This window comes from Ixodes scapularis, unplaced genomic scaffold (genome assembly GCF_016920785.2).
Source record: "Ixodes scapularis isolate PalLabHiFi unplaced genomic scaffold, ASM1692078v2 PGA_scaffold10__122_contigs__length_95168666, whole genome shotgun sequence".
NCBI classification, from domain to species: domain Eukaryota; kingdom Metazoa; phylum Arthropoda; class Arachnida; order Ixodida; family Ixodidae; genus Ixodes; species Ixodes scapularis.
Genome location: NW_024609836.1, coordinates 1,892,939 through 1,920,056, shown reverse-complemented (window position 1 = coordinate 1,920,056; position 27,118 = coordinate 1,892,939). Strand labels below are relative to the sequence as shown.

The window sequence follows — 27,118 nt, the reverse complement described above, 5'->3', positions numbered from 1 at the left end:
TTCATTATTTTACCTGCTTACCTGCACGGTAGAATGGGCAGCAATTTACTTTTTGATTATCTGAAGGCTAAATCTGCCTGCGTGTTAGAATCGTGCAAACAGTTTCTTTAAGTAAAGAGCTGGCAGAGTGAAACTACCAATACCAGCTTCATTATCTTTATTTATAATGTGTTTTAAAGGTTTGTCCAGATATAACAAACTACTGAGAAAACGACCACTTTTCGTGGGACTATCGTGTTCGTTATAAGTGGGTTTGACTAACTTCGGTTAAATTTAAAAATAACTAGGAAGGACGACGAATTTTTAATTGTGACGTCGCAGCAACTGCGGTAGCCAAGTGGGCACCACGCGAGACTCGCACGTTCGTCTATGCTCCTCAAATACCATATATGAAATGGATTGTCAAAGCTGCGGCGTAGCTCCGTGGCAACGTCCCCGCTTCACGCGCAGCAGACCTAGGATCGAATCCCAAGGGCAGCGGGTTTATTTTTTTCTAAGCATCGGGCGATGTCGACGCCAGCGGCAATCACTCTAAAAGCCTCAAACTACAGTAAAACCTCGTTATAACAAAGTTGAAGGAGCGGTCGTAATTATTTCGTTATAACCATTAGTTTGTTATAGCCAATGTCCATTTCTTCCCACTATTAGTAAGCAAGGGGAATTATGATTGCTTTGTTATATCCATTAGTTTGTTATATCCCATTTTGTTATAACGAGGTTTTACTGTAGTTATATGCAGATTGCAATACAGTGGATGACACTCAAATGCAAACCTGCGAACCGGCCTTTGTCGTCGCTTTCCCCCGCATGTCGCCGTTTTGATGGCGAGAAAGGACGGCCAGTTTTGACCGAGCGTCGGAGAAAATTGTGGTGCACGTTTTGTTGCAGGCCAGTGAGCTGGAAATTCTGGTGGCAGTGCTCAAGTGGGGGGAGCACCAGCTGCTTAAGAGAGTGGAGGAGAGAGGTAGGTCAACTGATTGATTGATTGATTGATTGCTTGGCTGGCTGTGCAGGCCCGTTTGCTGCTGCCTTACTGTGTGCCAACGGCCAATGTGCGGGATAAATTCTTTCATTGAGCAAATTTTGTTCTGTGTAGATAGGTGAGCTGGCATGCTAAGGCTTCGAGCATAATTGGAAAGCTTTACACGAATATTCACAATATCAGCAGTGGGGTAGCGACGGGATTGCGTGTGTTTTAAGTCTCTTTTTGGTGAAATCTTTGGACTTCTCTGGCGTCTGCTGTACATTTTCGAAACTCCTCAAGAACTCTATTTGACAGAAATAAAACGAACAAAACTTGAAAAAAAGAAAGTCTCAATAGCGTCCTTGTTGTGGCCTTTGCTGCTGAGGAACGTACCTTCCGCAGCGTAGTACTTGCACCACAGAATTTGGTTTCCAGAGTGCGATGACCTCACATGCTAGCCATGTACAGTGTGGATCGTGCCACGCAGAGTAGGAAAGTTTCGCGAAATGCTAAGAAGGTTTTGGCCTTTGTCGATGCTTGTTGAGGAATTTTCTCTGACTCTTTCGATTTCGTTTTGTGGCAGCTCTGTGCAGACGCCGCGTGGCGGTGCGCCGGCGAGTGCTTCAAGACCGCCACGCTCACCGCACGGTGGTGGGACTGTCGTACCACACTTTCTTCCAAATGGCCGTGAATCTGCGAAATCTCATTGTACAAATTCTAGGCCCCCAAAACGGTAACAACCTGAGCGTGCTCCAAAACTGCTTTACTGTCCCTTAGGAGGTGCATTAAATGGTTTCCTGACTTTTAATGGCTCTACTCTAACACAATGTGTCCTAAACAGTGGAGATCGGAAGCCCTTTACTGTACCTCGTAAATTGGTCTCGGTGCTTTCTCTGGGCAGGCACACAACCAGATAGGGCTATGAAATTTGTAGTTATAAACATTTTTAAAGAAAAATTTTCTCTTTTTCCAATTTTCCATGACCAGCCACTTGCTGTATCAGAATGCTGGATTTTATCTCTTATCATTTGATGACAATTACACACAACTGCTAGATGATCAAAATGTGCATGTTTCTCAAAAGATATGTTAGATGCAAGTGTAAACACAGAGGAGCCACTAATGGTATTTGTCAAGTCAAAAATTTCTTATTTGCCTTGCAAGAATTCAAAATGTTGACAATTATGAATGTTACATATAAATCCAGTGCATACAGATATTTCTTGACAAGTGTGTTTTGAATCCTTTCAGAATATTTAGTCAGTTCAAATGGTGCATCGGTGATTTGAGCCATCCAAGCCGGTGGCAGCATAAAACTCTGCTGTGTATGTCTGTGTTTTATGCTGCACAGCCCGTACATTATTTTGGCATAACTGCAAACCTTGAAGGCTACAGGGTCCTCATCACCACCGAGGCATCAAAAACCAGTCGTCATGCTTGTTTGCTTTAAAAAGAAATAGGGCATGCCTTCTCCTTACTTAGAACTAGATCTAACCTTTTTCTTCAAATAACCATGTTCCATCCACATTTGTTTCCCTGGCTGTCCAGTAACCTGTAGAGGCTGCAAGATTACATTTGCGTCTTTGTTCGTGATTGGTGTCTTACCCATGTATCGTGAACTCTACCTAATTTCAGCTCCAAACACACTTGCCAAAGGACAAAGACATGTTGTTTTTGGTTTTCTTAGCCATGTTTCAGTCCTGATCTGCTCTTTGGGAGAGGAATCGAGTTTGAGTAAGCGAAGTACCCAATTTAAAACCCACGGTTAGGATTAATCTCTCGGCTGCATTAGTTCCAAATGCAGATTTGCTTGTCAATCAATTGTATTGCAGGCATATGAACTCTTTACGTCACTACACAAACAGACTGTACTTAAAAGGCGACTTAAACTGGCGATTGAGCATTTGGGTGGCTCGTACCGGCCACTGGGCGTGTGCTGCGCCAGATATTTCTGCAGTCGTTTCTAAAAAAAAATTTTAAACCGGTTGTCGACGAGAAATTTTCATTGGTTCAGTTTAGGCTCGCAGCGTTTGGTCCAGTTTCATCTCACCTTCGAGGCAAAACAATGATGTTTTCAGCCGCTAGCTCTCAAACCTATTTTCCACATTCTTTTTCGGGGCAGTCTAGCACCCTGTGCTAGTTCTACACTTTTTGCACCAGTGCCCCGAATCATTCGTTTGACTCACCCAATCGCACTTAATCATGCAATGAACCTGCAGAGTTGTGCGATTGGCCTACCCAATCGTGCAGAGGCCGTGCCATTGACCCGCCCAATCACGCGGTTGTCACGCCCAATCATTGAAGATTCGTTGGATCATCCACATGATTGGATGCGATTGATTAGCCCACTCACCTGCAATTAATCGTGTGACTGTCGCACTAGGGTGACCAGGTGTTCCCTTTTAGAGGTTAGCTTCTGCTGTCCTGTTTTTTTGGTCTTGTTTTCGTGGGAAGATGCATCGTTGCGAAATCAGTACAAAGCGAATGGAAGAAAACTGAAAGAATGTTTACTTCTTATAGACGTAGTGTCATAAAAATAAACCTACTATGAAACATACTGTGGCTACATGTGATAATACATTTTGTTCACATCAGCGTGCGTGCGGGAGACTCTTCTATATTACTGAATTTGGTGCGCTTCGGTTGGCAGCATTTTTTTCTCATTGTTAAAAGATGGAGAAAAGCACTTCTGTCATCAAGAAGGAGCTTTGGAAAAATGTGCTTGCTTACGTTTATGTGAAGCGGATCTTTTTTTTCTGCCTCACCCCCGCCCCCTTTCTGTGTCTGTTTTTTTACTCCAAGGGTTACGGTCACCCTATGTCGCACCCAAGTTGCGATCATTGGGCGGGTCAGTCGCACGCGAGTAAACGAATGCCCCCAATTGTGCGAGATCAAAGCGTTGGGTGCTGAGGGGCGCCACGCTTGGTCTGCAGAGCCCAACGTGGTAAGCCAGACGGCGCACAGCGTGGCGCGGCGGGGCGCCCGTGGCCGCCGGGAACTCCTGAGCGACGGAGAGCTGCGGGAGCTGCTCTCGGAGCTGCTGTGCCAGGTGCGGACGGCGCACGTGCTGCCCCTGTCGGCGGAGGCCCTGCTGAGCGCCCAGCGCAGGGGCCTGCTGCCCCGTCCGCCGCCCTGCATGCTGGGAGGGGAGGAGCCTCCCCCCAGGGGCGGGGCCTCGGCCGGCTGGCTGGGCACGGGAAGGGGCCCCCACGCCAGGCCCCGCCTCTTCGCCCCTTACGTCGAGGAGGCCAAGGTGGGTGCCTCCCTCGGGGAAACGGCGGTCCCCCAAACTGCTTGCGACTTTTGGAGGGGCGTTTACCTTTTCCTCAAAAGTGGTCTCTCGGTTTCCGCCCGTCGTAGAAGCGTAACACTTTTGCCTGCGGTGGTGTGTCTCTTTTTATTTTTGCCACTGCACATGACTGCTTTTTCGGAGGATTGCCCCTTCGCCCCCCCCCCCCCCCGCCTGTTGACATCATGCGCATCACGCGACTGTGGCGTGTAGCACAAGTGGCCAGTGAGTCCATAAAGAGCAACGGGTGTAAATGATAGAAAAGCAACCCCACCCCCTCCAGTTCGGCTATCCGTTCTATTCTTAGGGAAAAAGATGCCCTGCCCAAAACATGCAGGAAACTTTGCTTTCGTAAGGATAGAAATCTGCATTAAAAATGTCAGAAAATAAAGCCAAGTCCAAAACTCTCGAGCTCAAATTCGTCACCAGGGATGTTGCGAACCTGCCAAAGTATAAATTCGAGCATTTTTTTGTTAGGGGTGAAGCTCTTTAGGGTCTAGCCTTGTCCGTCCAGCGTCCGTGCTCACATCGATTGCCATCCCATCTGTCTTCTTAAAAAAAGAAAAAAAAATGTTTACGCAGTCTACAGGACTCAAACCTGTGTGGGGAGACCCCAATGGATTTTAGTCCATCGCCTTAAGGGGGGATACTACCCAATATGGTTAACTTCTTAACCTATGGCTTAATATGAATGAAATTTAGAGTATATACTGGAAGTTGCAAGGCAGAATGCAGTGCAAAGTTTTATCAGTGTACATGAGTTGTAAAATAACTTGTAGTCATTTTTATCAGGAACACACCGACTTTGTTCAGGAAAACTATCGTTAGGAAACTAATGTAATACCGAACATTTTTCTACTCTAGATCTGCAGCAGAATGCCTGGAGAGTGCAGCTGTGAAAAGAAAATTTCCAAAAAGTAATTTACTTTATGCTAGCATCGCAGTGAAAAATCGAATAAATTTTTTTGCCTTTAATGTCAAGCACAGAATCTCAGCATATTTTATAAAAGACATCATAAAGTCAAAAACAATTCCATAGTTGCACTGCCAATAAAATTCCACTTAGAAAAAACAATAAGCGAGTCTTTCCTCTTGTCCCATTAACAAGCGATAGTTTTCCTAAAATGAAATTGATGCCAAAATGTGGAACGGAGAAAAATGTGTTCAAAGTGTTCCAACCCCTACCTTTTCTTTAGCTTTAATGGACCGAAAATAATTTATAAAAAATTAACTATGCGGTGTAAACTAATGATTCAAAGCTTTCTGGAAATACTCTCCAGGTGCTGGTGGATGTAAATATCACATTTTTCAAAATCAACATTTTTTGCAGAAATTTATTTTTTCTGGGTAGTGTCCCCCCTTAACCACTGGCCCACGACTGCGGGTCGAGTAGGGGGCTCTGAGATGTGGTAGTAACTCAAGAGCTGGGCATGTCGTGGATGAAACGTTGCATGTAGCCGCTCAACGTCTATACAGGAGAGGGCGCTGCGGTCAAATGCGTATATAATCACGTTAAACTGTGCATGCATTGGCTCAACGTTTATAGACGAGAGGACGCTGCGGTCAAATGCTCAAATGCATATATAACCATGTTCCATACCACACATTCTCTTTCTGACATGGATGAAAGTGAACGAAAAGCTCGGCATGCTGCGGCTCAGCGTATCAGCACCACCAGAGCTTCGCCCCAATCATCATCGTTCACCACGTGGAGATGCGGTCATTTTTTTGTTCTTCTCTTCCTACTTTTAACGCACTAAAGTTTAACGATCAAGCGCAAGCGCTAAAATTTGCCGACGTCACCTGGCAGAAGGGGAGTGCATTATTCATCTCGGTTTGGTGTTTCACGTTAATAAGCTAACAATTTTTTAGCTATTTATTTAACAGACCTTCGTTGAACCTCTCGCAACAAGACATACTAGATGTCATTTTCAACATCTAAACCATGCTTCGCTCGTACTAACCTGTTGAAATTTTGCTTCTTTTCTCATACAATAAACAAATGAAATTATATTCCCCACGATATTATATCATTAAGTAATTTTGCATCATCATTCAATAATGTAATCTAGAAGTGTTCTTTTTTGTGCATGATTTAGCCTTGTACTAATCTGTTTAGGATCATAGTAATGTTGCGTCTGTACTTTGATTTCTTAAAAATTTTGTTCACTTTGCTTTTTTTGTATATTGTTGATTGCCGATTTGTTTGTGATGCCTATTGCTGTTTTTTCTTCCTTTTTTAAAATATTTATTGTCCTTCCTGCTTGGACCGCATCCCCAGTATGTAATAAATAAATGAATAGATCCATAAAAATTCTTTGCTTTTGTAATGCGCTAATATTGGTAATTATTCTCTAAGATCTATCTCAAGCAAACTACCGCGCAAATTACTTTTTTTCCACACTGGAAGATATTGCATGGAAGTTACACCGCTTACATTGGAGCGCGTCAAAACACCTCGTGATCTCTAACAAGCAGGGTACATGCCGGCGCCATCTATGGGGTAGCCTTGGAACACTGGACATCCATATGTTTTCTATTTTTTCGCGCATCATTCTTTCTTTATTTGCTCGCAAAAACTTTCGTCAATCTTACAAACGACCATTTCTCGTAGATGGTACGTACGTGAGATCACGTGAATACCGCAAAGCGACGACGCCCGTGTGCTCTGTGGTGTGTCTGGATTTGAGAGTGTCTCCCATCGGGGTCACGTGGTGTCTGGGCTCAGTTTGCAACCTCCGCGGTTTGAATTCCTCCCTCTCTTGGATCTAGGCTCTCTAGTGGGGGGGTTCCCAACCACCGATGTTTCAGGGACCCCTTCTGGATCGGCAGAAGCGACGGTGGACCCATCCGCCGGGGGAGGGGTGTATTGGACGTTCACCTTGACAAAAGGGTAAACGAAGAAAACTAAAGGCGTGCAAGCAAACTTTGAAGCGGACAGTAACCAGCCCTACTCGTTCGGTGCACACGGTTCGGTTCATCTAGCTTCGTAAAAAGGAAGTTTTAAAGAAATAGAGGAAATTTTATCGCTTGGCTCGACCGAGGGCTTCAAGGACCCCTAGAAGGCCTTAGAGGAGGGCCGCAAGCCCTCGTTTGAGAACCACCGCACTAGCGTTTTCTCGTCGTGAGCGGCCGCGAGTCGTCGTAACGCGGTCGATCACTCTTGGACGTGTAAATTGGCCTTCGGGAAGTCGAACTTTGTCGACGTTTGCCGAGAGGTTAAGGGTTGCGGACCTCGTCTCTCCCGCCGCAGGCATGGCTGGAGGAGCAGCTGTCGCAGGAATGCGGCGGCCAGGGGGCGCCGCACTCGCAGGGCGGCGGCGCGTCCGCTGTATACAGCCCCTGGCAGCACCTGTCCAACATCCCGGACACCCTGTACATGGTGGACAAGGCGCCGGGGTTCCGGGAGAGCTGCCCCTCCCTGCCCTCCCTCACCGCTTCGGGGACGCACAGGGGCCCGGACCCCACACTGCCCGGTGGGTTGCCCCGCATTCGTCCGCCCTCTCGTGCGGTCGTCGCGACGCCTCAAACGCGTCTTTGATCGGTGCATTTACCGCCTCCTCGAAAGAGCTTTCCTGAAAACGAAAAGTAAAACGGTGCCAAAAAAAATGGAAGGTAGGAAGACTAGTGTACAAACAGAGCATTGTACACTTTGTCCTCTTGTCCTCCTTTTTTTTTGGGTGCTGTTTTACTTTTCGTTAATCGTGTACCACCAACTCGGCCAACTTTCCACCATATTACAGTTCCTTTCCTGAAAAACCCGCGAGGCCTTCCGTCAATCCCGCATTGCACCACGCGGCACAGGGACCTTTTGCCAAATTACCCGAGCATCAAGGAGCATGCTGCGAATGTAGTTACGCGCTTTGGACAAGCTAGCGTCTGCATCGGTATGTGTTCTAAAGCGAAATCCTAAAACAAATGCCAAACGCGCATTCGTCGACGTTTTATTTTGGTTGTTTGCTTTGAATCTTTTATGCGGAGAAGGCAAGCGTGGACAGCGCAGAGACCTACCTTCCCACCATTCTCCTTGATGCTTAAGTAGTTTGGCAATAAGTCTATTGGGGGGCTGTTCCGACAAAAACGTGCACTTGCAACTAGGGAGAGCGCTCTGCATCGTGAGAATTCGCTCGTGGCCACCAAGACCTTCGGTTCGACGATTTCGAGCCTTTTTGGTGCCTTGCTGGTCCTCGGCGGAGCGATCGCCTGATTTCTCCGGACGGCCACCAGTCTTGCCGCAGACAAATCGGTAAGAACCGCCGATTGTGGGATTTGTTGCACTCGACAGGCTCATGCTGCCCTCGACGAGCTCATGCTGCCAACCCCCCCAAAAGTTGGAAGAGGGAACTGCAATCTGTGAAGGCATCAGAAATTGGAAATGTGTTGAGTGGTAAGAACAGGAGGCCCAGAATAAACCGGGGGGAAAATATGTGTGCATTGAAAAGGGCTGCAGCTTTCTTCGAAGTGTGACATGCACTCCACTTGAGCGTGACTAGTGTACAGCGCTCAACGAAACAAAATGAGTTGGCAGAGCACGTGTAATGTTAGGTGGACAACTTGTTGTGCACGTCTCTAAGTGAACACTGTTTTACATACAGCATTGCATTCCACGCTCCCGGAGCCTTCGTTCCCACTTCTTTTTCGTAGTCTCTAGCCACTGAACTTTGTTCTCTTCTTCAACACTTGGAAGTAAATTTCAACAAGTTCTCTGTGTGAAAATGAACCAAGATCGTTTTGAACTCATCATAGCTCGCTGTGTCCTTTTCAGTTGGAAACTTTCTAAGGTTTTCTCAAAGCTGTGAATCTGGTGTCACATCTTCCCACCACTGAAAATGACGTCTGTTGCGGTTGTAATTGTCAAAGTCGTAGTTGGGCGTAGGCCTATGGGTGTTCGTTGTCAATGTTGCCAAATTCTTAAGAAAGATTGCCCGCCTCCCACGTGTTTCAGTCCTGGGACCGCTGCATTGAAGCAGGTGCATTACCACTACGTGAAGTTCATTGCTTGCACACGCGCGATGAACACCACCAATTGGCGTACCGCGAGAATGCTTGTTCCATTAAGGAACGTTTGATTCCAAAACCGTGATGTTCCCTCGCTGATCTGTAAATTAAAAAAATAAATGAAGTAAAAGAAAGAAGCAACCAATAATTAGAAAAACCAACCATGCGGCAACGAGCGAAAGGGCGAAGCGACGAAGAGCGATGCTGGGGAAGCCGGCGATTACGTTGGCAAATAGTTTGGTGTCGGGCCAAGTCGGGCACCTTGTCAATCACAAGGGGCAGACTCCTGTGCCCTGTGCAACTTTCCTGTTTGGTGCATGGGTGCGTGCATAATCCGGAGGCTTCTAAAAAGAAAGGTCTGCCCGGGTGCTATTTCTTGGAAGGGGGGCGATATATCAGGATTTTCTTTGTCATAGATAGTTTGACATAAAATGGGGGCTGGGCCAAAGCTTGAGGGTGAGCATACATTCAGGATGTTACGGTAGCTATAAAAAATAAATGTGATTAATTTTTTTTTTAAATTATGATATTTTTCCCCCTGTTTGTCAGTCATAATGTTGTTGTGTGACGCAACACCTTGACCTGCATGTCGGTCGAACGTAATATGTTTCTTTTCTCATGAAACCCATTCCTATACGTTCATGCGTCATAAGTATGGACACCTGTGATATCCCCAAAAATTGTCCATAATGTGAGTTGTCCAAAGAACGAGACAAAAATGTGCATATTTATCCACTTTGTCCCCGAAAATGTTTTCTATATAGAGGTGTCTATATCATATAGATATGGCTGTAATACACTCTGCATTAATAAAAAAAATGGGAGTGACCTTTATGTTTAAAGTCCTTCAATGCATGAAATGCAGTACACTTGAACCTCGATTTAAAGAAGTCACTGGGACCCGTTAATCATTTTGTTAAATCGGGAACTTCGTAAAATCGAGGAAGGGAGACCTCACGCATAGGCTGCGCGGGGAATCCAAACTTGTTTGTTAAATCGGGAAATTCGTAAAATCAAGGTTCAACTGTATTTAAGGAGCGATTGCCTATAAACCCTTAAAGGGGTAGGGAAACGAAATTTCAGCGCTCATTTTCTGGCTTTAATGTGTTGCATGTTGCGCCCTAACCTCAAGAACACCAGTCTTCCGTTGAAAGGCACAAGAAAACTAATTTTAAACCTAAATAAACAATCTTTCAATGTGCACCTGGTGGATGCATGCGGAGCCTATTTGGGAGGTAGTCTAGCAACGTTGTGGAATCTGCTACGTAGTCGTGACGTAGCAGATTCCTTCGGAGCAGCGCTGCTCTTTGGCATTTCAATATTTGCCTTCTTAGCTTTCCTCCTCAACTCACAAGTCGCGCATTGTACCAAACGGTTCAAGAAGACGGAAAGGAAGGACTCCCCTCTTTCTCGGACCCTCGTTCGTGCAACCGGACATAGCCATTCTCCCCCTAGAAGATTAGCACGTCACTCAAAACTCGAACAAAAGTTGCTTTCCCCACCTCGTTCAGCCCTAAGCTGACAGTGTTGTGGAAGCTATGTGCTCCTTGGGCCAGCCACACGCTCGTCACCCCACGGGCACTTCGAGCGGCTCGGTTGTAACGCGCCGACGCTATTGACACCATCACAACGCTGACAACGCCACCAAGGGCAAAGCTCATAACCACGCCTGCCTTGCTACTCCACGAACGCGGGAATCAAATCTTTTCTTTCTGTTTTTGTTTGCGCCGGATATCCCATGACGCATCACGCTCTCCGTTCGCTTCTCTTCGAGCGCTTGCTCGAGTGCACCGTTTGGAACGAAAAATATGGCCTATCGTTCAAAATACAAACGTGCGATTATCATTTACGGTTATTATCCGTCATGCTTGACTCATTTCCGAACGAAATCTGAATATTTCAATTTTTGTTTCCAGACCCCTTTAAAAGAGAGTCATTTTGTGGAGTGAAGAAGAGCCTAAACTTCTATAAATTTTAGTTTAGTGGGGAAACTAGGTAGGCGTATAGGTCACAGGATGTCGTCGCATCTCATCCTTTTACCCGCGAAATATGTAGGGACATGCACGGATGAGTGGAAGGACAGACCAAATTTGGGGATTGTGGGTTTTGTGAAAAAGGCGTTTGATGCTTTAATAAAGGCCGTCTCTCCAGTGCTGGGGGAGGAGGTGCTGCGGCAGATGCGTCAGCGGGAGCAGGAGCTGCGCCAGGGGGCCGGGCGGGCCCTGTCGCTGGTGTCCGGCCGGGGGGAGGTGGGGCGCCAGCTGCAGCTGCGGGTGGTGCGGGAGATGGGGCTGCCGGACCAGGCGGCCGCCCTGCTGGCCTGCGCCCCCGAGGAGCGGCCCCCCTCCAGGGAGAGCGCCCCCCAGGAGGCCAGGGCCCCCGCAGCCAGGGGCCGCGCCCTGCAGCCGCGGGGTCTCCTCTGCCCGCCCTCAGTGTCCTCGCGCCGCTTCCTGGACCGGCTGCAGCAGCCCCACCTGGGCAGGAGGGCCCTCCGGCTGGCCGAGGTGGGTTGCAGTCCCCGAGCCAAACTGGCGGGGGTGGGTTTCACGTGCCTAACCAACAAAAGGTGTCTGGCACGCCCCGGCACAGGGCCGAGGATTGGTTTCCACCGCCTGGAGACCTTCTGATGTGCAACCACAATCTCGGCTATGCGGCACCTTCTTCGTAATGAGAAGGTGCCGCGTAGGTCGGACTGTGGGCACCTCGGTCGGGATTCGAACCCGCCACCCCGAGATCCGTAGGTCCCAAGACGGCCAAGCCCTCGCCCTCCCTCCTCGCAGTTGTCTGCTTAGTCATCTCAACAGGATGAAACTTCAGTGCTGAATTTTCCTGTGTCACTAAATCTCCGAGTGAATGTGAGTACCAGCCGACGCAGCGCTCGTGTACAATCTGTGCCTTCTTTACTGACGCAGGAAAATTCAGCACTGAGGCTTTCTTATCTTGTTTGTCTTTCACCACCAAAAGCTGATTATCATATTATCCAACCGTAGTGCATGAACTGTTCACGTTTAAAAGCCTAAAGTTCATGTGGTGCAGACTTTTCATGGATTTATTGTTTCGACATTGTTCGGTGTGATGAGAAGTGGGGTATTTTGTGAATGACAGATTATGTTAACAATGATTTCTTTACTATAGAACCCCCCCCCCCCCCCCCCCCCCGTGCTAATAGAGCAGGCAGTTTCAAGGTGTGCCGTCAAAACAATTGTTTTATGTACGGAATATGCACCAGGTGCTGACTCATGACTTGTGGAAACTGCCTAATGGGGAAGCTTTTGTTCTAGCCAGAATTTGTCCCTGGGATTATATGCCGGGTGTGTTTCATAGACCAAAAAGTAGGGTATCTATACTCCGCGACAACTTTTCTTGGCAATGCAGTGGAAGGTACAGGCCTGAATTCCCTCACCCATTTTGAGTGTGCGCAGGCTCTCCTCCTCTTCCCATTTCCGGGGAGAGGAGGAGAGCCTGCGCACACTCAAAATGGGTGAGGGAACGCAGGCCTGTACCTTCCACTGCATTGCCAAGAAAAGTTGTCGTGGAGTATAGTACAGTGGAATCTTGTTAATTCTAAGGTTGGTTCGAATAATCCGCAGTTCGAAATAAAATTACCCCCTCTTAATAACGCGCTGGAGCTCACGGTAACGACATCGGACACTTCATATTGCATTAGGCTTTGCCGCAAATCGTGACCACGCTTCTTTTAGAAAAATGGATATTGTATAAAAAAAGTGCACGTCTAATCACACATACCCAGGAAATGAAAAAATAAAACGGAAAATAGCATCACACTCCACAGTGAGACCGACCGCAGTGATCGCATCATTGCGATAGACACAGAAAGCAAACTAAGGCCATGACATACGTAGTGCATAGTAACACCAGTCTTGTTTAAATATATCTAGTAAAAAGGTATCCGACGTCAGCTTCGAAGGCAATGCCAATCGTCATATTGAAGACCTCCCGCGACTGCAGCAATCATTCGGGGAGACCTCAGCTTCCCGCAGACCCATTACCGGAATGCTATCATCAACACCTTTCTGGGAATAACATTTAAGAAACGCAGGGTGCTCATTCATTTTCTGAAAATGTTTTATTCGCAAGAGCGCAAAAATGTGACACTTTCAAATAGTTATTACGATTTAAACTAACCTCTAAGACACGTTTGCTTGTGTTTTGTTTTCTCCACCCCTCCGCTGGTGTTCATATTGTGAGACACATTTTCTTTGGTTGTTTTGTTGTCGTTTTGCAACTCTGTTTACAAGTACACTGGAAAGATGTTCCACTTTATCAAAAATATCTGTAACGTGCATTTGTTTACGCTTTCTCATCCGCGATTCTATAAGCAATGCTCGATTCTATAAGCAATACGGAGTACAAATTCTCTTTGGAAAAGTAGCGCGCAGCAGCTCTTAGCTCCTAAGCTGACACATTTGGCAAAGGAGTTTCTTCATCGCTCAAGTTTGGGTCAACCGGGTCTTTGTGGCTTGGCACCGAAGGTTCCTCGCGTGAAGTGTCCCTGCAGCACGCAGCATGCATAGCCTCGGCATCGGTCGCAGGTCTCTGCACCAGTGTCCACATCTACGAAGCTCTGGGAGGTGACACCTTCCACAAGACAAAGTGCAATCCTATTGGATAAGAGAGCTGTCATCCTCGGGTGAAATCGTCTCGAAGCTTCTTGGGTCTGAGTCTATGGGTTCGCCCACGCTTGCGGAAACACTGCGAAAGTTCCTGGCTTGACGCAGTTTCATGATGCTGCGAGCATAAGAATTCAAGTCCCTTCTCATCACAACGAGCCGGGCAGTTATCCGCAAAGAGAAGGACGTTTCTGTTTTGTGCAGCAAACCTCCTGTCGAGCTTGCGCACCCAAGCGAAAAATATCCATCGTCATCCGTGGATTCTTGTTGGCCGTGTAGTCGACAGGCAGGGTTTTGATTCCTTTAAAAGAGCGAGGTTCATTGCTTTGCCGATCACAACAAGCAACCAGCACCGTTCTGTGCCATTTGCGCAGACTATTACGGTAATATGATCCTTGCACCGCTTGCCCCCTGCACAAGGGTCGCCTCTGTGTAATCGTCTCGTCGGGAAGAAGCTTGAAGTAGAGGGCAGTTTCGTCAGTATTGAAAACATTGTTGAGGAAATACCGTATTTACACGATTGTAATTCGACTCGATTGCAAGTCGACCCTCCGCATTGCACATAAAAAAAAAAAAAATCTTTAGATGCCCGTTTTAGTGCAAACACGTGAAAATGGCAAAGTATCTGTTTCAAAAGCCAAGCCTCCAAAACGTGATTGATGCCTTCTGGCGTGCTTTGGCTGTGCTTGCAAGCGCGAGGTGCATGAGGTGCCCAGGCGTTATCGGAACTAGGAAGTTCACGCTGGAGGTGGGACAACTGAAGCTGCTCACTGTCGTTCTCACTCCGTCTGGGACTAGACTACGACTCGTCCGCACTGCTGATGTCAGTCCCGTCATAATCACTGCCACGTTCTCGAAGCACGTTGTCGGCGTGGTACAATGAAATCTCGCACTTCGCAAACGTCACGATCAACCGCATGTTCCGCGCTTGCTCGGCGATCGCGTTGGACGTCACGGGTAGGGATTGATTGCACACTTTTGCGGCGTACGTTGCAAGCCTGACCTCCAACTCCGGAAGGCACCCGCACCTATCCATACTTTGGCCTATGGAAGCCTCTTTGTTTTCCGTCACAGTCAACCCACGCCACTGCAGACTCCACTGGAGCATCACCCGCTCCGACTGGTCGAACTTGCATCCAACAGCGCAGTTGTTGGTTGCTTCTGAGTGAAGAATGGCCATAAATGAGCACCAAAAACCTAAACTGCCCGGATCATGTGTGTCAATACAAAAAAAAGACTTAGTTAGCGCTCCAGCATGATCTCGTCACTCGATCAAACAATGTGCGACCGTGAATCGTTTGAAAAACTGCAAAGAGAAGCTGCGTGGTGAGTGAGCCGTGAGGCTCTTCCAGCGGCCTCCGGAGTGGCTTTACAAGAAGTGCCGCTACCCCCCGGGAGTCGGGCGCGCCGTGCGCTGTTCACCGCCGTATATTCGGGTTAATTTGCGAATCGCTATCAATAATACTCGTTCGCGAAAATAAAAAGTTAATTAATTTGTAAAATGAGCGCACAAAATAGTGCCATGCTAGAGGTACAACCGGCTGAACTCGTAACAAGCCGAGGTGTTTATGATATCACGATTTTTTCATTTTTGCCGGCGGTGGAATGCTTTGCTTCGATTATAAGTCGACCCCCCTACTTCAGATTTTCAAAAATTGAAAAAAGGGTCGACCTACATTCGTGTAAATACGGTAAGAACCAAGGTGCTCCTTAAGCGGCCCAGAGATCCACTCGACATGCGTAGCCTCATCAATGTCAACTCCGTCTCCACAAACCCTCTTGGATGTGAGCCCGTGACATTTCTTGAAGCGGGAAAGCCACCTGTCGGGTGCACTGAAGTCTTCAATCTCTATTCCATTTGAAAAGTCCATCGCCTTTGCCGCATTATCGGCCCGCTCAACAGTAGATTGGTGGAGCAAGCCTGCTTTATCTATACGAGAGCATTTTCGAGTTCTGGATGAGTTGACTCTCATAGCCTTTTTCTCGGCGGAGCGACGCTTTGCTTTTAACAGAATCAAAGATGACGTCTTTGTTCTTGATGTAAGTAGATGACGTGCTTTTCTCGATATCATATTTCTTCTGAGAGCGAGCTGCACTCAACTTCCTAAGAATTTTCACCTTGGTGTGAAGATCCTTTACGTCATAGTACTACGGTTGACCCACCATCTCCACGACACGACGTTGACGTCCCAAGCAACGTCGGCGGGAGCGAATCCAGACCAAGATCGAGCACACTAACAAAAGCAAGCAGGTGCACGCACTGTGCCATCAACAAGGAGGCGATGGAAACACAGTAGACTCTCATTAATTCAAACTCCAGGAAGTCACAGATTTTAGTTTGAATTATCAGAAGTTTGAGTTATCAGAAATTCCTCTAAATATGATACTAGACAACATTATGATTTGTTACATGGATAGCTACACATACAAAGCAGATTTTTGCCAGTCTCCTCTACATAGGCCTAATTATAAGGAGGTACAGGCATAACACATTGGTGAAAGAAGTGTGACGTTAAGTTCATTCAGACAGCACGTGAAATTTCAAAACAAAATTTTCAATACCAGCCAGCTCTTTACGGGACTCTTCCTTTGCAAGCAGAAACTTCTGGAGCTCATTGATGTGCTCAAAGGCCTCTGCGGCTGTGACAGTTGGTAGTGGGTCATCCCTTCCTTCATCGTCATCTTCACTCTCACTGCTGCACTGTGCTGGCATTACTTCCTGTACTATGTCCTCTAATCAGTCATCACGACAAACACACATTGTCGTCAAGACTAGGATATTCCGCCAGCTCGGCATTCACATTATGTGCTTTAAGGCCAGAAAGCATGATGCCAGTGAGCTGTTCCTCATCCTCAATGTCGTCTTGGTCATCATTGCTAGTCTTGAGCACATAATGTGAACGCCCTTTTTGCGCTAATGTGTGCCCGCTTGTGCCCCGTTGAGTGCGCTTCTTTCCGAGCACTGGTGCACTGCGGAAAAGCAACACTCGCGAAAGCGTGCTTTGCGGGTATTGCTTCTCGGCGAGAAGCATTACCCACAAAGCAATACCCGCAAGAAGAAAAAGTATAAATTAAGCGAAAATGCCGTTCGAATTAAGTGGCTTATAAATACATTAAAAAAATAGCGGGACAACCAAAATTTTCAAATCTGTTTGAATGAACCGGAAGTACGAAATATCCGAGTTTGAATTATCGCGAGCCTACTTAACGCGGCTTTGGTGGGCACGTACCACGTAGCAGGCTTTCAAGGAACAGAGAAAATGTGCTGTGGTTCCTTTTGTTTTAACTGTTTTGCATTTTCGTGCATTTAAATTACCGGGAGCTTTCACCCATTGAATTACACAGTACTTTGATGGGACCCGCGTGCGAGTTCGTACTAAGAGAGTTCGAATTATCGAGGTTTCACTGTAGCAACTTTTGTAAGGGCTCGTCGGTCGACTAGTTCGGCCATGCACGTGAGTTGACGGCCAACGCGTGGCTCCTTCAGCTGCAGGCCGAGAGCAGCCTGCTGAGCAAGCGCATCCCGGACATCGCCATGGCAACGGCCAACCTGGAACACCTGGACTTGGCTGAGTCGGACAAGGACGACTTCGGCTCGGACGACCTCTCGCCCGTCCACATGCTCGTATGACCGACCCCGGGGAGGGGTGGCCGGCGCTCCAGCGGGAAGACGCACCAGCGAGGCCGACCGTTTGCCGGCCGGGCTTGCCGCACGCGGCGTGAAAGAAGAATGCGTGCGGCATCTGCGACGTCACGGTTCTTGGAGTGCGTGCGCCTCTGGCCGGTGCGTCTACCGCGTACCAAAAAGCGGTTCCTCGCTTCCCGCCCGAAAACGTCTTTTAAATGCATTGCGTCGCCGCCAGTCAGGACCTCGACGGTGTCCCAGCAGCGTTCGTGGATCTGGCAGACGCCCGTTTCGCCGCGGGTTGCTTTCTAGCTTGACGCCCCACGGAAGCTTTCGGGAGTGGGAACGCCTTGACGACGACGCTCGCGTTCGCTCATATTTTTTGCCCGGACTTCTAGACCCAACTGACGGCGTGACACTCCGGCTTTTGCAATGTCGTTCGTTGCCACTTCGGGACCATTTTCCACGCACGGGCAGAACAGGACGCCAACGCACCGGTCGGAGACGCCTTCCGGGCAGTAAGCGAGACCGACCGTCTGCCGGCGGGGCTCGCCGCACATGCCGCAAGAGGAGGACGTGTGCGGGGCGGGGTCTGCGACACGGTCGAGCACGAGAGCTCCTCGACGAACGGCCGCGACGTGTTGTTGGCGATGTGAAGAACATGCGATTGCACGAGCGAGACTAGAGCTTCTCCAAAGTGAACGTCGTTCTTTCGCTCGAGTGGGTAGACGGTTCTACCGGAGCGCAGCGACGCTCTCTCAGCTTGTTTGCGCGAGACGGGCGACGACCAAACGCGCGGTTCTCGAGCCCGCTCAACAAGCTCACGACAGTGCTCGGCTTGCGTCTGCGACTGGTGCGTTTACTGCGACCTCGTTCGTGGCCCCTCAATTTTCATCCGACAACTTCGTAAAAGCCTTACGTCGTTGCCCTGGCAGTGGCGGATGCGATGGACACCCGTCCTGCCGTAAGTCGCCTCGCGGGTAGATGGTCGACGGAAGTTGCGGTGGAAACGAAGTTGGACGCCGCAAAGACGGCGACCCTTGCACTTTCTGGGATTGTGACATCCGCGACATACTTTGTTGCCTCTTAGAGACCTCTTTCAATACGTGGGTGGCACGAGGCTGTAAACAGAGACGCTTTCCAGGCGACATAGTTGTCGTGAATGTGCATGTCGCAGACGCGAGTATCGAGCTTCGGCGGCGGTTTTTCTGCTGTTACGATACTATACGAGTCCCACAACGACTGTCGTCCGTTTACGCATAAACAGAAAGGGGGGAACGTGGATGTGCTCCAGGTTTTACGTAGAGAGGAGAATCCAAAGGTGTTCTCAGTGCAAAGAAACTCGGCCGGCTATTTATTCGTCGCACGATTCCCGGCGGCAGAGGGGGAGGGGCTCTCAAGTACAAAATCCTTCCTCTGAACTCTTCGCCCGTCTTCGTCGAAAGGCGTAGACTTCGACGGCGGCAGACTTTGCGACGCAGGAGTTTGCGTCGTTTCCAAAGGACTCAATCTGACATGGACTCTTCTTCCAAGGTGGGAGGTGTTTGTGACGTGTACATATTGTGAACGAAGGTGTCAATTTGCACGAGGCCGCTCTCTGAAACGGTGATGCTCGCGCAGGCACCATTGTTCGTCGACAGCCGCGTCCTAGGCAGGACGAACGGGAACCTTGTAATATATTACGCATTTGTGATTACGAGCGATGGTGAGCAGTGTGAATAAAATGATATTTATACATTTTCGAAGGTGCAACGTCTCGTTTCGGTGCACATAAAATATATATGACAAAACTTCTAAGAGTTGAATGGACATGAGCTACAAGCTCTCGACGTCTACGGACTTGGACCAAAGTACAGTCAAACTCGACTACGTCAAATCCGTTTACATCACATTATCCCTTATATCGAACAATTTTTGTGCAGATTAATGTTAGTGATGATATATAGCAAAAACTATGGTTACATCGAACAAAAATAGCAGCCACTACCGATACATCGAACTGCCAAGAGTGCCACTTTGCTCTGCAAGCTGGCTTTCGCCCCAAAGCGAGTGGCCGCATTGGGGGAAAGCCAGCTTGCAGAGCACTTTGGCTTTTTCTTTTTCTGGGCAGCAGTGTCGACCGCCCAGAAGAAAAAAAAGCCAGCTTGCTCTGCTAGCTGGCATTCCCCCAACTCAGCCACCTGTCTTAGGGGAAAGCCAACTTGCAGAGCAAAACGGCGCTCTGGAGGAGAAAGTGCTTCTGCTCGGACGTGCTCTGTGCTCTCAGCATAGTTCGGCGCTAATGCGCAAATATAGAAGGCAGCAGCCTCAGCATTTTAGAGTCTGTCGATAGCATAGAAAAATATTGTTATTGAGGATGCAATGCAGAAAAAGCAGAAGATGCAAGGCTATTTCATTGTCTAATATGTCAGCAGAAAGTGAATTTTTGAGAGTCCCATTTATTAACTTTTATATCAATTATTCGCTATATCGAACTGGTAGTCGTTTTTTTGTGAGTTCGATATAAACGGGTTTAACTGCATTTGTTCGTTTTGGCATTGTTTTCACTTGCCGCGATGCTAGTTCATTATAACGAGGTTGGACTACATTGTTACCGAAAAGGGTAAAGGCCAGCGATTCCGAAAATATAGTAAGTTGGGGTAGTTAAAAGTCCCCAGAGTACCCCTATAAGGCACCTTCACAGAGTATCGCTTGCTTGTGTTGCAGGAGCAAGTGATATTGCAAAAACGTACGTGGACAGTCAATAAAAAATTTACGCTCGTTTTTATAGTGTAAGGTTGGTTTGCCCTCGAGGTGGCAACGCTGGTTTACGCTGTAGATAAAACTTAGCCGGTGCAGTACCACTTCTAGCCTGGGGTCTTTAACATGCGTAATGCAGTTGCAATGCACAACCACATGCCAGTAAGACGCTCATCCAGATCGAGACTGGCAGGGGTGGGGATTGACCCCAAGATCCCTGGGTTCTGCAGCGCAAGCTTTCTCTCCACGTTCTGCAAGCTGTGGTGCTGATCCCCCCTGTCAAGAGTCACCAAAACATCTATGCTTCGTGGGAAGCATAGCAACCAAATAAAAGGATGCTGAACTAAAATTGAGTCCGCAAAATAAGGCCGCAGATACGTTGAACGGGACGCTAAAAACCCCAAAACATCACTGATGCATCGATATCTCTAACGGATGGCCGTATTTTTGGAAAACAAGGGCACAATCATGCGAGAAATATCACGTCATGATTCTCTTGGAGCAGTTGAGAATGACAGGAAGCGGCCTTGTTTCTCTCCTCGCTTTGGTTCACCAGCTGGAGGAGACGAAGGGAAGTGGGGAGGGAATGAGAATTGTGACATGACATATCTCGTCGGCCTTGTTGGTTGTGTTCAATCGTGCGCTTCTTTTCCAAAATTATGGCGAACCGTTATAGTATAGATATTCCGGTACGAGTGATGTTTTGGCAATTTGCAGCTTCCCACCTATCGCTCCAGCCTTGTTTTCCGAGCTCCAAATTTCGGTTCAAGATTCCTTCAAAGTAGCTTGCGAGTGACACACAAAGCACAGATGTACCGATGACAGATAATGTAACGAAGAACATAAAAGGTAAGATAGCCATTGCCACGACTAGCAGACAATGCCAACGTTCGACGTTTGGACGAGGAGCAGACGGCACTCACTTTGTTTGGCGGGAGACTGCGTAGAGACAAAAGCAGGGAGCCTCTGCATCTACCCAATATCCTTCCAATAACGGCTCGGCTCTCCGACGTCGCACCAAGCTCTTATGTTCTCCTCTCCTTCAGTTTCTCCGTATGCAGAAAGCAAGTCGTCTGCGTCTTGCTCACGAGTAGCTGTGACATCAGAATGACGCCTAGCCCTTATTGGCCGATTGAAAAAAAATTGTGGGTAGACCTTAAGGCACCAAGCATTGAGGTCTACCCACTATTTTCTTTTTTTTCTTTCAGTCAGTCAATATGAGCTGGGCATTCTGATGTCACAGCCACCCCTGAGCAAGAAGGAGACTCTCTCCACATAGGATGCTAAAGACAGTTTCAGTCATTGTATCCAACGAGAAGTGAGGCGGGTTTCTCTGGGGGAGCACTTTATTGCACAAAGCGGCGGGGGCCTGGCCCCCAGTGGTCGTGGCAGCGGTGTGCCCGCAAGTCTGCCTCTGCCAGAATGTCCTTGCTCCTGGAGTAGTCCTTGGGAGTGCCCAAAGTGGCGTAACGTCGTTAAAGGTGCCACAACGGGGTGAAAAAGAGAGTGCTGCCATTCCTGGCTGCAGGTCCATCACTTGGGCTTGAGCTTCTTGCCAAGCTGCGACGGAGGACAAGCGATGGGTGACGCAAACCAGAGGTTGACACGACTTTATACAACTCTCCCGACATCCCAAAGTTTGTTTCACAAGACCCTGTTTAGAAGTTCCTCACAGCAGAGTAGACGTCGCAGGCCAGAGAAGGAAGAAAATATTTATGGCAACTTGTGTTGCATACATGAAACGTTCTAGCCTCACAAACATTCAGCAATAGTCTTGAGTTTTCAGACTCCTACGTTCACGGCTGTCTTCATGAGAATGTTTAACACAAACCATGTTTAAGCTCGATAGTTGTTCCTGGACTGAAGCAATACTATTACTAATCGTGCTGATAACCCTGGCGATCTTCTAGAGCCTTCCATACTCTCGAGCTGCTCTCCCTTAGTGCGCACAGGTGGTCGAGCTGCTCCTCACCTACCCCTTGGTCACAACTTCCTCGTTAACCAACCAGCATCGAGCACCTCACTCCTCCCACCTGTCAACCAATCGGTGTCAAGCCTCGCAGTCACAGTTTTATCCAAACTTCACGAAGGGCCAAATACCTAGCCAAAGAATGTTTCACAATATGATACCCTTTTTGTAAAAAAAAATTGAGCGACAAGCTAATCCCCGATGGACACAAAAGCGATGCTTGGCATACACAGCAGAGTCCAGGTAAGAAGGGGATTCCTCCTTCCCCTCCTTTGCAACTGCTTGTGTTATGCGCCTACCCCTGTACCCCCGATAGCAGCGCACACAACTAGAGAGATGCACTATAATAATGCAGCATTCCCTAGAGTACTTTAAATGGTGATTCACACATTCATCTCAGCACTGAGATATTAATGCAAAGTCGGGACTACATTGTGTGGGTAAGCGAGAAGAGGCAGAGTAGTGCATCGGAGCGCCGATACATCAGCGACATTGTGCAAAGTTTGCACTTTGTCTATAGACAAAGCACCAACTTCGCACAATTAGGTTAGGACTGTGGTGAGGCAGGCTTTCTTAATTTACCGAATTGTAGGAGGTTGGGAAAGTGAAGACATATCTGGAGAAGTAACCGTAGAACTAAGCTCTTAAGGCCCGTTCACACACTCGCGACTCCTTGGAACTGAGTGCCTTGAAACCTCTTAAAATTTCTTAGGACGAGAGAACACGCTGGCACCATCTATGTGGTGACCCTGGAACAGTAGTCTTGTGCGAATAGTGGATTTTGAGTTTGAAGTGAATAGTGGTTTAGGCCAAATATTTTCGATTCGAATATCGAATAGTTTTTCCACGCCTTTCACTACCATTGCATAATGCTTAGACGAAAACCCAGCTAAAATTGTGAAGGTTGTTCCACTTTTTCATTAAGCCAAGTTTAATCTATCTATATTTATGAACTGCGACCTCATAAGGTCTAATGCCTTGAAATGGCAAGTAAACGATGGGTTTGACATAAAATGAATCGTATAGAGATGGCCAACTATACCCAATGGAGTGAATTTACAAATCTTGCTATATAAAATATTCTTTCTTTAATCTCGAGTTTAAAAAGAATGAATCGTGCATGATAAACAAATTGTAAGGGCATCTCTGCCTAGCAAATATACTTTTGCATAGCAGTAATTTTGAAACTTTCACTAAGTTTTCATTTATTTTCGAATACAGTCGGCACAGGTGCACCATCCCGCTTTGAATGTATGCTTTACTTCCAAGCACGCAATTGCGATGTTCATACTTTTCCAAGTGTTTATTGCGGCAGGTTATCCCGTTGAGTGCGCTTCTTATCGAGCACCAATGTAATGCAGAGAAGCAACACCCGCGGAGCTGGCTTCCGCGGGTATTGCTTCTCTGCATTACATTGGTGCTCAATAAGAAGCGCACTCGACGGGATAACCTGCCGCGATCAACACTTCGAAAAACGCGAATAGTGCAGTTCTTCTCGAAGCGAATATCAAATGGTGTATTATTCGAAACTACTATTCGAAATTTCGAATATTCGCACGACCCTATGGAACAGCATTTCCCTAGATCGAGGTTTGGCGAGATTTCCAAGGTCAAATGTGCGTAATACCTACAAGAAATGGTCGTTTACAACGTTGACAAAAGTTTTTCGAGCCAAGAAAAAAAGGATGATGCGTGAGAGAAATAGAAAATATGTGGGCCCACCAAGTTTCCACTGCTACCCAATAGAAGGCACCAGTGTGTCCTCTCGTTGTAAGAGATTTTTAGAGGTTCCAAGTCACTCGGTCTTAAGAAGTCACAAGACTTCCAGTAGCAAGTGAAAGACAGCACACTGTTATAAAGCGGAGGATGCCGCCGCATGCTTGCTGCATCCATCGGGAGATTGCGGCACAAGTATGACTCGATCGTCTGCATCGGCATCAGCTTAAAGGAGAACACTTCACTGGAGGTATGAACCATCGAGGAAATTTGGGAGCTCGGAGAGCCTAGAGCCATTAAATAAGGTACGCTTCGGAGTGACAACACTTCAGCCATCTTGGCATTTCAAATCGCTGTTGCCAGTAATCCTTATCTGAAATTCAGTGTTGGGAAGTACTTTAATTTAAAGTACTACTTCAAGGAGGTTACTTGAAGTACATCTTTGGGTATGTACTTGTACTTATGGATTTTTTCTGCTACTTTCCGAGTACAACTTTCGACTTCAAAGTACATTCCTAAATATGGGTCTCGTTAAATTTGCACCACAAAATGATGCTTTGTCAACTCTGAAGAAATACTGAAAATCTCTCCCAGTACTTCACGGTTGACAAAGCATCATTTTGTAATGCAAATTTAACAAGACCAAATTTGGAGAATATACTTTGAAGTCGGGAGTTTTTCCTCAGAAAATCCTATACTCACCGAAACGTGAGCAGACGACGCATTGCCTCATTTGTACTGGGAGCAGCCTTCCCGCAGCATTTTTACTCTGGCCAAGTCAGCAGAAGCGAGAACAAAAATGTTCGAAGAACACACTCCTCCACAAGAGGATTGTTTGCGGAAGCTACGGGGCTGACGTTATGCTCTCTCCCAATACCGCTCGCACCTTAGGGGGGTCCAGAAGTCTAAGGAACTTCTGAATTTGGTGTCATTTCCAAAAATACCGTATTTACTCGCGTATAGGTCGACCTGTTTTTCAAAAATCGCCTCATCAAAACTGGGGGGTCGACCAATACGCGAATCCCGGTATTATATTTTTCAACTTTTTTTTTTTTTCGGGGGTCCCGAAGTTAGGGGGTCGACCTATACGACGTATCGACCAATATGCGAGTAAATACGGTAACTATACTCTTTGGCCGCTTGAATTTATTCAAAATTCGCCGCCATTTCCAGAAATAACTGGCACAATGAAAGATTGCGTTAAAACATACTTTTAAGTTACTTTAAAAGGAAATTGTATTTATTGTACTTCACTTCAAGTACATTGCACCCAGTGTACTTGCTACTTTACTTGAACTACATGATCTCTCATTTACTCGGTACTTTACTTTAAGTACATTTTAGATGCACTTTACCCAACATTGCTGAAATCACAGGAAATGGTTTTCATCCTCCAGAAATGTTAGAGGAGTCCACGACAAAGCAAGACGACATTGCCTGAGCTTCCCGACAGCATAATTTAAGCCGAGGCAGATGCATCTTGAAATCGTGACTATCGCCAGTTGCACCCGCTCTGTGGTAGGCACCAAAGTGGCGGCGCCCGTCAGATGCTTGGATTATGGAATGCCGGTACTTCCAGGCGTAAGTTACTTGGCGACTCTGGGGAACCCCCGGGCCCCTAGGAGCCCACTAACCTGCCTTGTAAAGAAGTGTGCAGAAGGCTGCAAGGGCCCTCTCCAGCGCTCCGATTGTGGTCAAGGTGACAGCGAGTGTTCTCGGCTGCTGATTGGACATGGTGCCACTACTTGGGTGTAATGATGAGTGATTCTGGGAGCTTATGGCACAAAAGCTACGAGGCCATCTGCACCAAACTAATTGAAAGAATCATTGTACTATGGGTGGTTTTCACGAAAATATCACCAGAAAGCTACAATTGGTGTAAAAGGTCAATACTACCAAGAGAGTCTATTGCTCGTTCAAAAGAGACTAGAGGATTCTCTCCCTCAAGGAGAGCAGGATGAAGTGGGGTATGGTGGTGGAAAAAATTCAGGAAAATGTATGCGGCGCATGGATTTTAAGGCCGGGACACAACCACAAGATATGCAAAGCAGCCTGTCACCACACTGATCACAGACCGGTCGATATTCCCCCCCAAACCAGATACCTATGCATTATAAAAGAGTGCCCAATTTTCATGACGGCACAGCAACGTTTCATGAAGTCGGCTCTTTCATGAAGAGCATTCCCAAACTCCCAAAGCAGGTTTGGTAACATGGAGCTTGTTTTCGCACTTTATGTTCTACTCCAACCGCCAACAATGACGAACCAAGGTCTTCAACGAAGGCTTTATATCTTGATAGGGTGAAGAGGAGAGTAATAGGGGAAGGTCACCTGCAGACCCCGCAAGCTCGTCGGCATCCTCGCTGCCTAATATGCCGACGTGACTGGGTACTCAACAGAATAATTATATTTTGACCATCATGCAAAGCAAAGTTGAGTTTATATTGAATTTGTTGCACAAGCATATTTTTAGAGTTTATATTCAATTTGTTGTACAAGCATATTTTTAGTATCTTTAAAAGAGGAAACTGCAAGAATCACACTTGGAGACTCAACGAGCAGAACCGCCCTCAATATTTTCCTATTACTAGTGTATTCAATCGCCATTGATACCGCATAGAGCTCCACAGTAAAAATGCTGGCGATAAAATCAAGTCGTTGAACCTTGCTTGCACATAATCAACCGAGACATTTTTGACCCATTCTTGAGTTCACAATCGGGCAAAAATCTGGTGAGAATACAAAGGTCTTGCGGACTCTGATGTGCTTGTCCTTAAAGGTACACTGACAGGGTATTTATGCTTGCCGAGGTTTTTATTTGAACATGACCTATAAAAGCCCCACTATTCGGAACGCAATTTGGGGCTAGAAATTCGTCTTCTTTCCGCCCGAAAATAGCCGGTCGAGAATTGGCCACTTTCAGTCAAGCTCACTCTCTTTTCTATGGTCACGTGGCGTTCAAACTATGTGTACCAAATATAATCAAAGTCGTGGGTCATCGAGGAACACATTCAATATTAAGAGAAAAGAATGTGAACCCTATTTTTGTGACCTCCAAAAAACTGCAAATATGTTTATAAAAAAAGAAATGCACAGATCACAGGAAGTGCATGTATGCATACATCATTCTCAATATGGCGACAAACCATAGGTTGAATGCGAATACGTTGTGAGGGACGTGGGGCTG

The 27,118-nt window shown here is 47.2% G+C and overlaps 2 protein-coding genes across 3 annotated transcripts in view; one reads left to right on the top strand and one right to left on the bottom strand.

Annotated features, from left to right (window-relative positions):
- LOC8029743 (BTB/POZ domain-containing protein 7) overlaps positions 1-19,248 on the top strand; it is a 45,103-nt gene extending 25,855 nt beyond the window's left edge. The window contains exons 7-12 of the mRNA XM_029985464.2: positions 889-964; positions 1,548-1,697; positions 3,898-4,217; positions 7,507-7,729; positions 11,403-11,755; positions 17,370-19,248. Of these exons, the coding sequence (XP_029841324.2) occupies positions 889-964; positions 1,548-1,697; positions 3,898-4,217; positions 7,507-7,729; positions 11,403-11,755; positions 17,370-17,513 (1,266 nt within the window). The 3' untranslated portion in view covers positions 17,514-19,248. The remainder of the gene's footprint in view (positions 1-888; positions 965-1,547; positions 1,698-3,897; positions 4,218-7,506; positions 7,730-11,402; positions 11,756-17,369) is intronic.
- A 2,317-nt stretch (positions 19,249-21,565) lies between these two features.
- The window catches only part of LOC8029740 (protein phosphatase 1 regulatory subunit 21), an 87,749-nt gene continuing 82,196 nt past the window's right edge, over positions 21,566-27,118 (bottom strand). For both annotated transcript variants that reach the window (XM_029985463.4, XM_042287200.1), the window contains one exon: positions 21,566-21,806. In XM_029985463.4, coding sequence (XP_029841323.1) covers positions 21,780-21,806 — 27 coding nt within the window. In that variant the 3' untranslated portion in view covers positions 21,566-21,779. The remainder of the gene's footprint in view (positions 21,807-27,118) is intronic.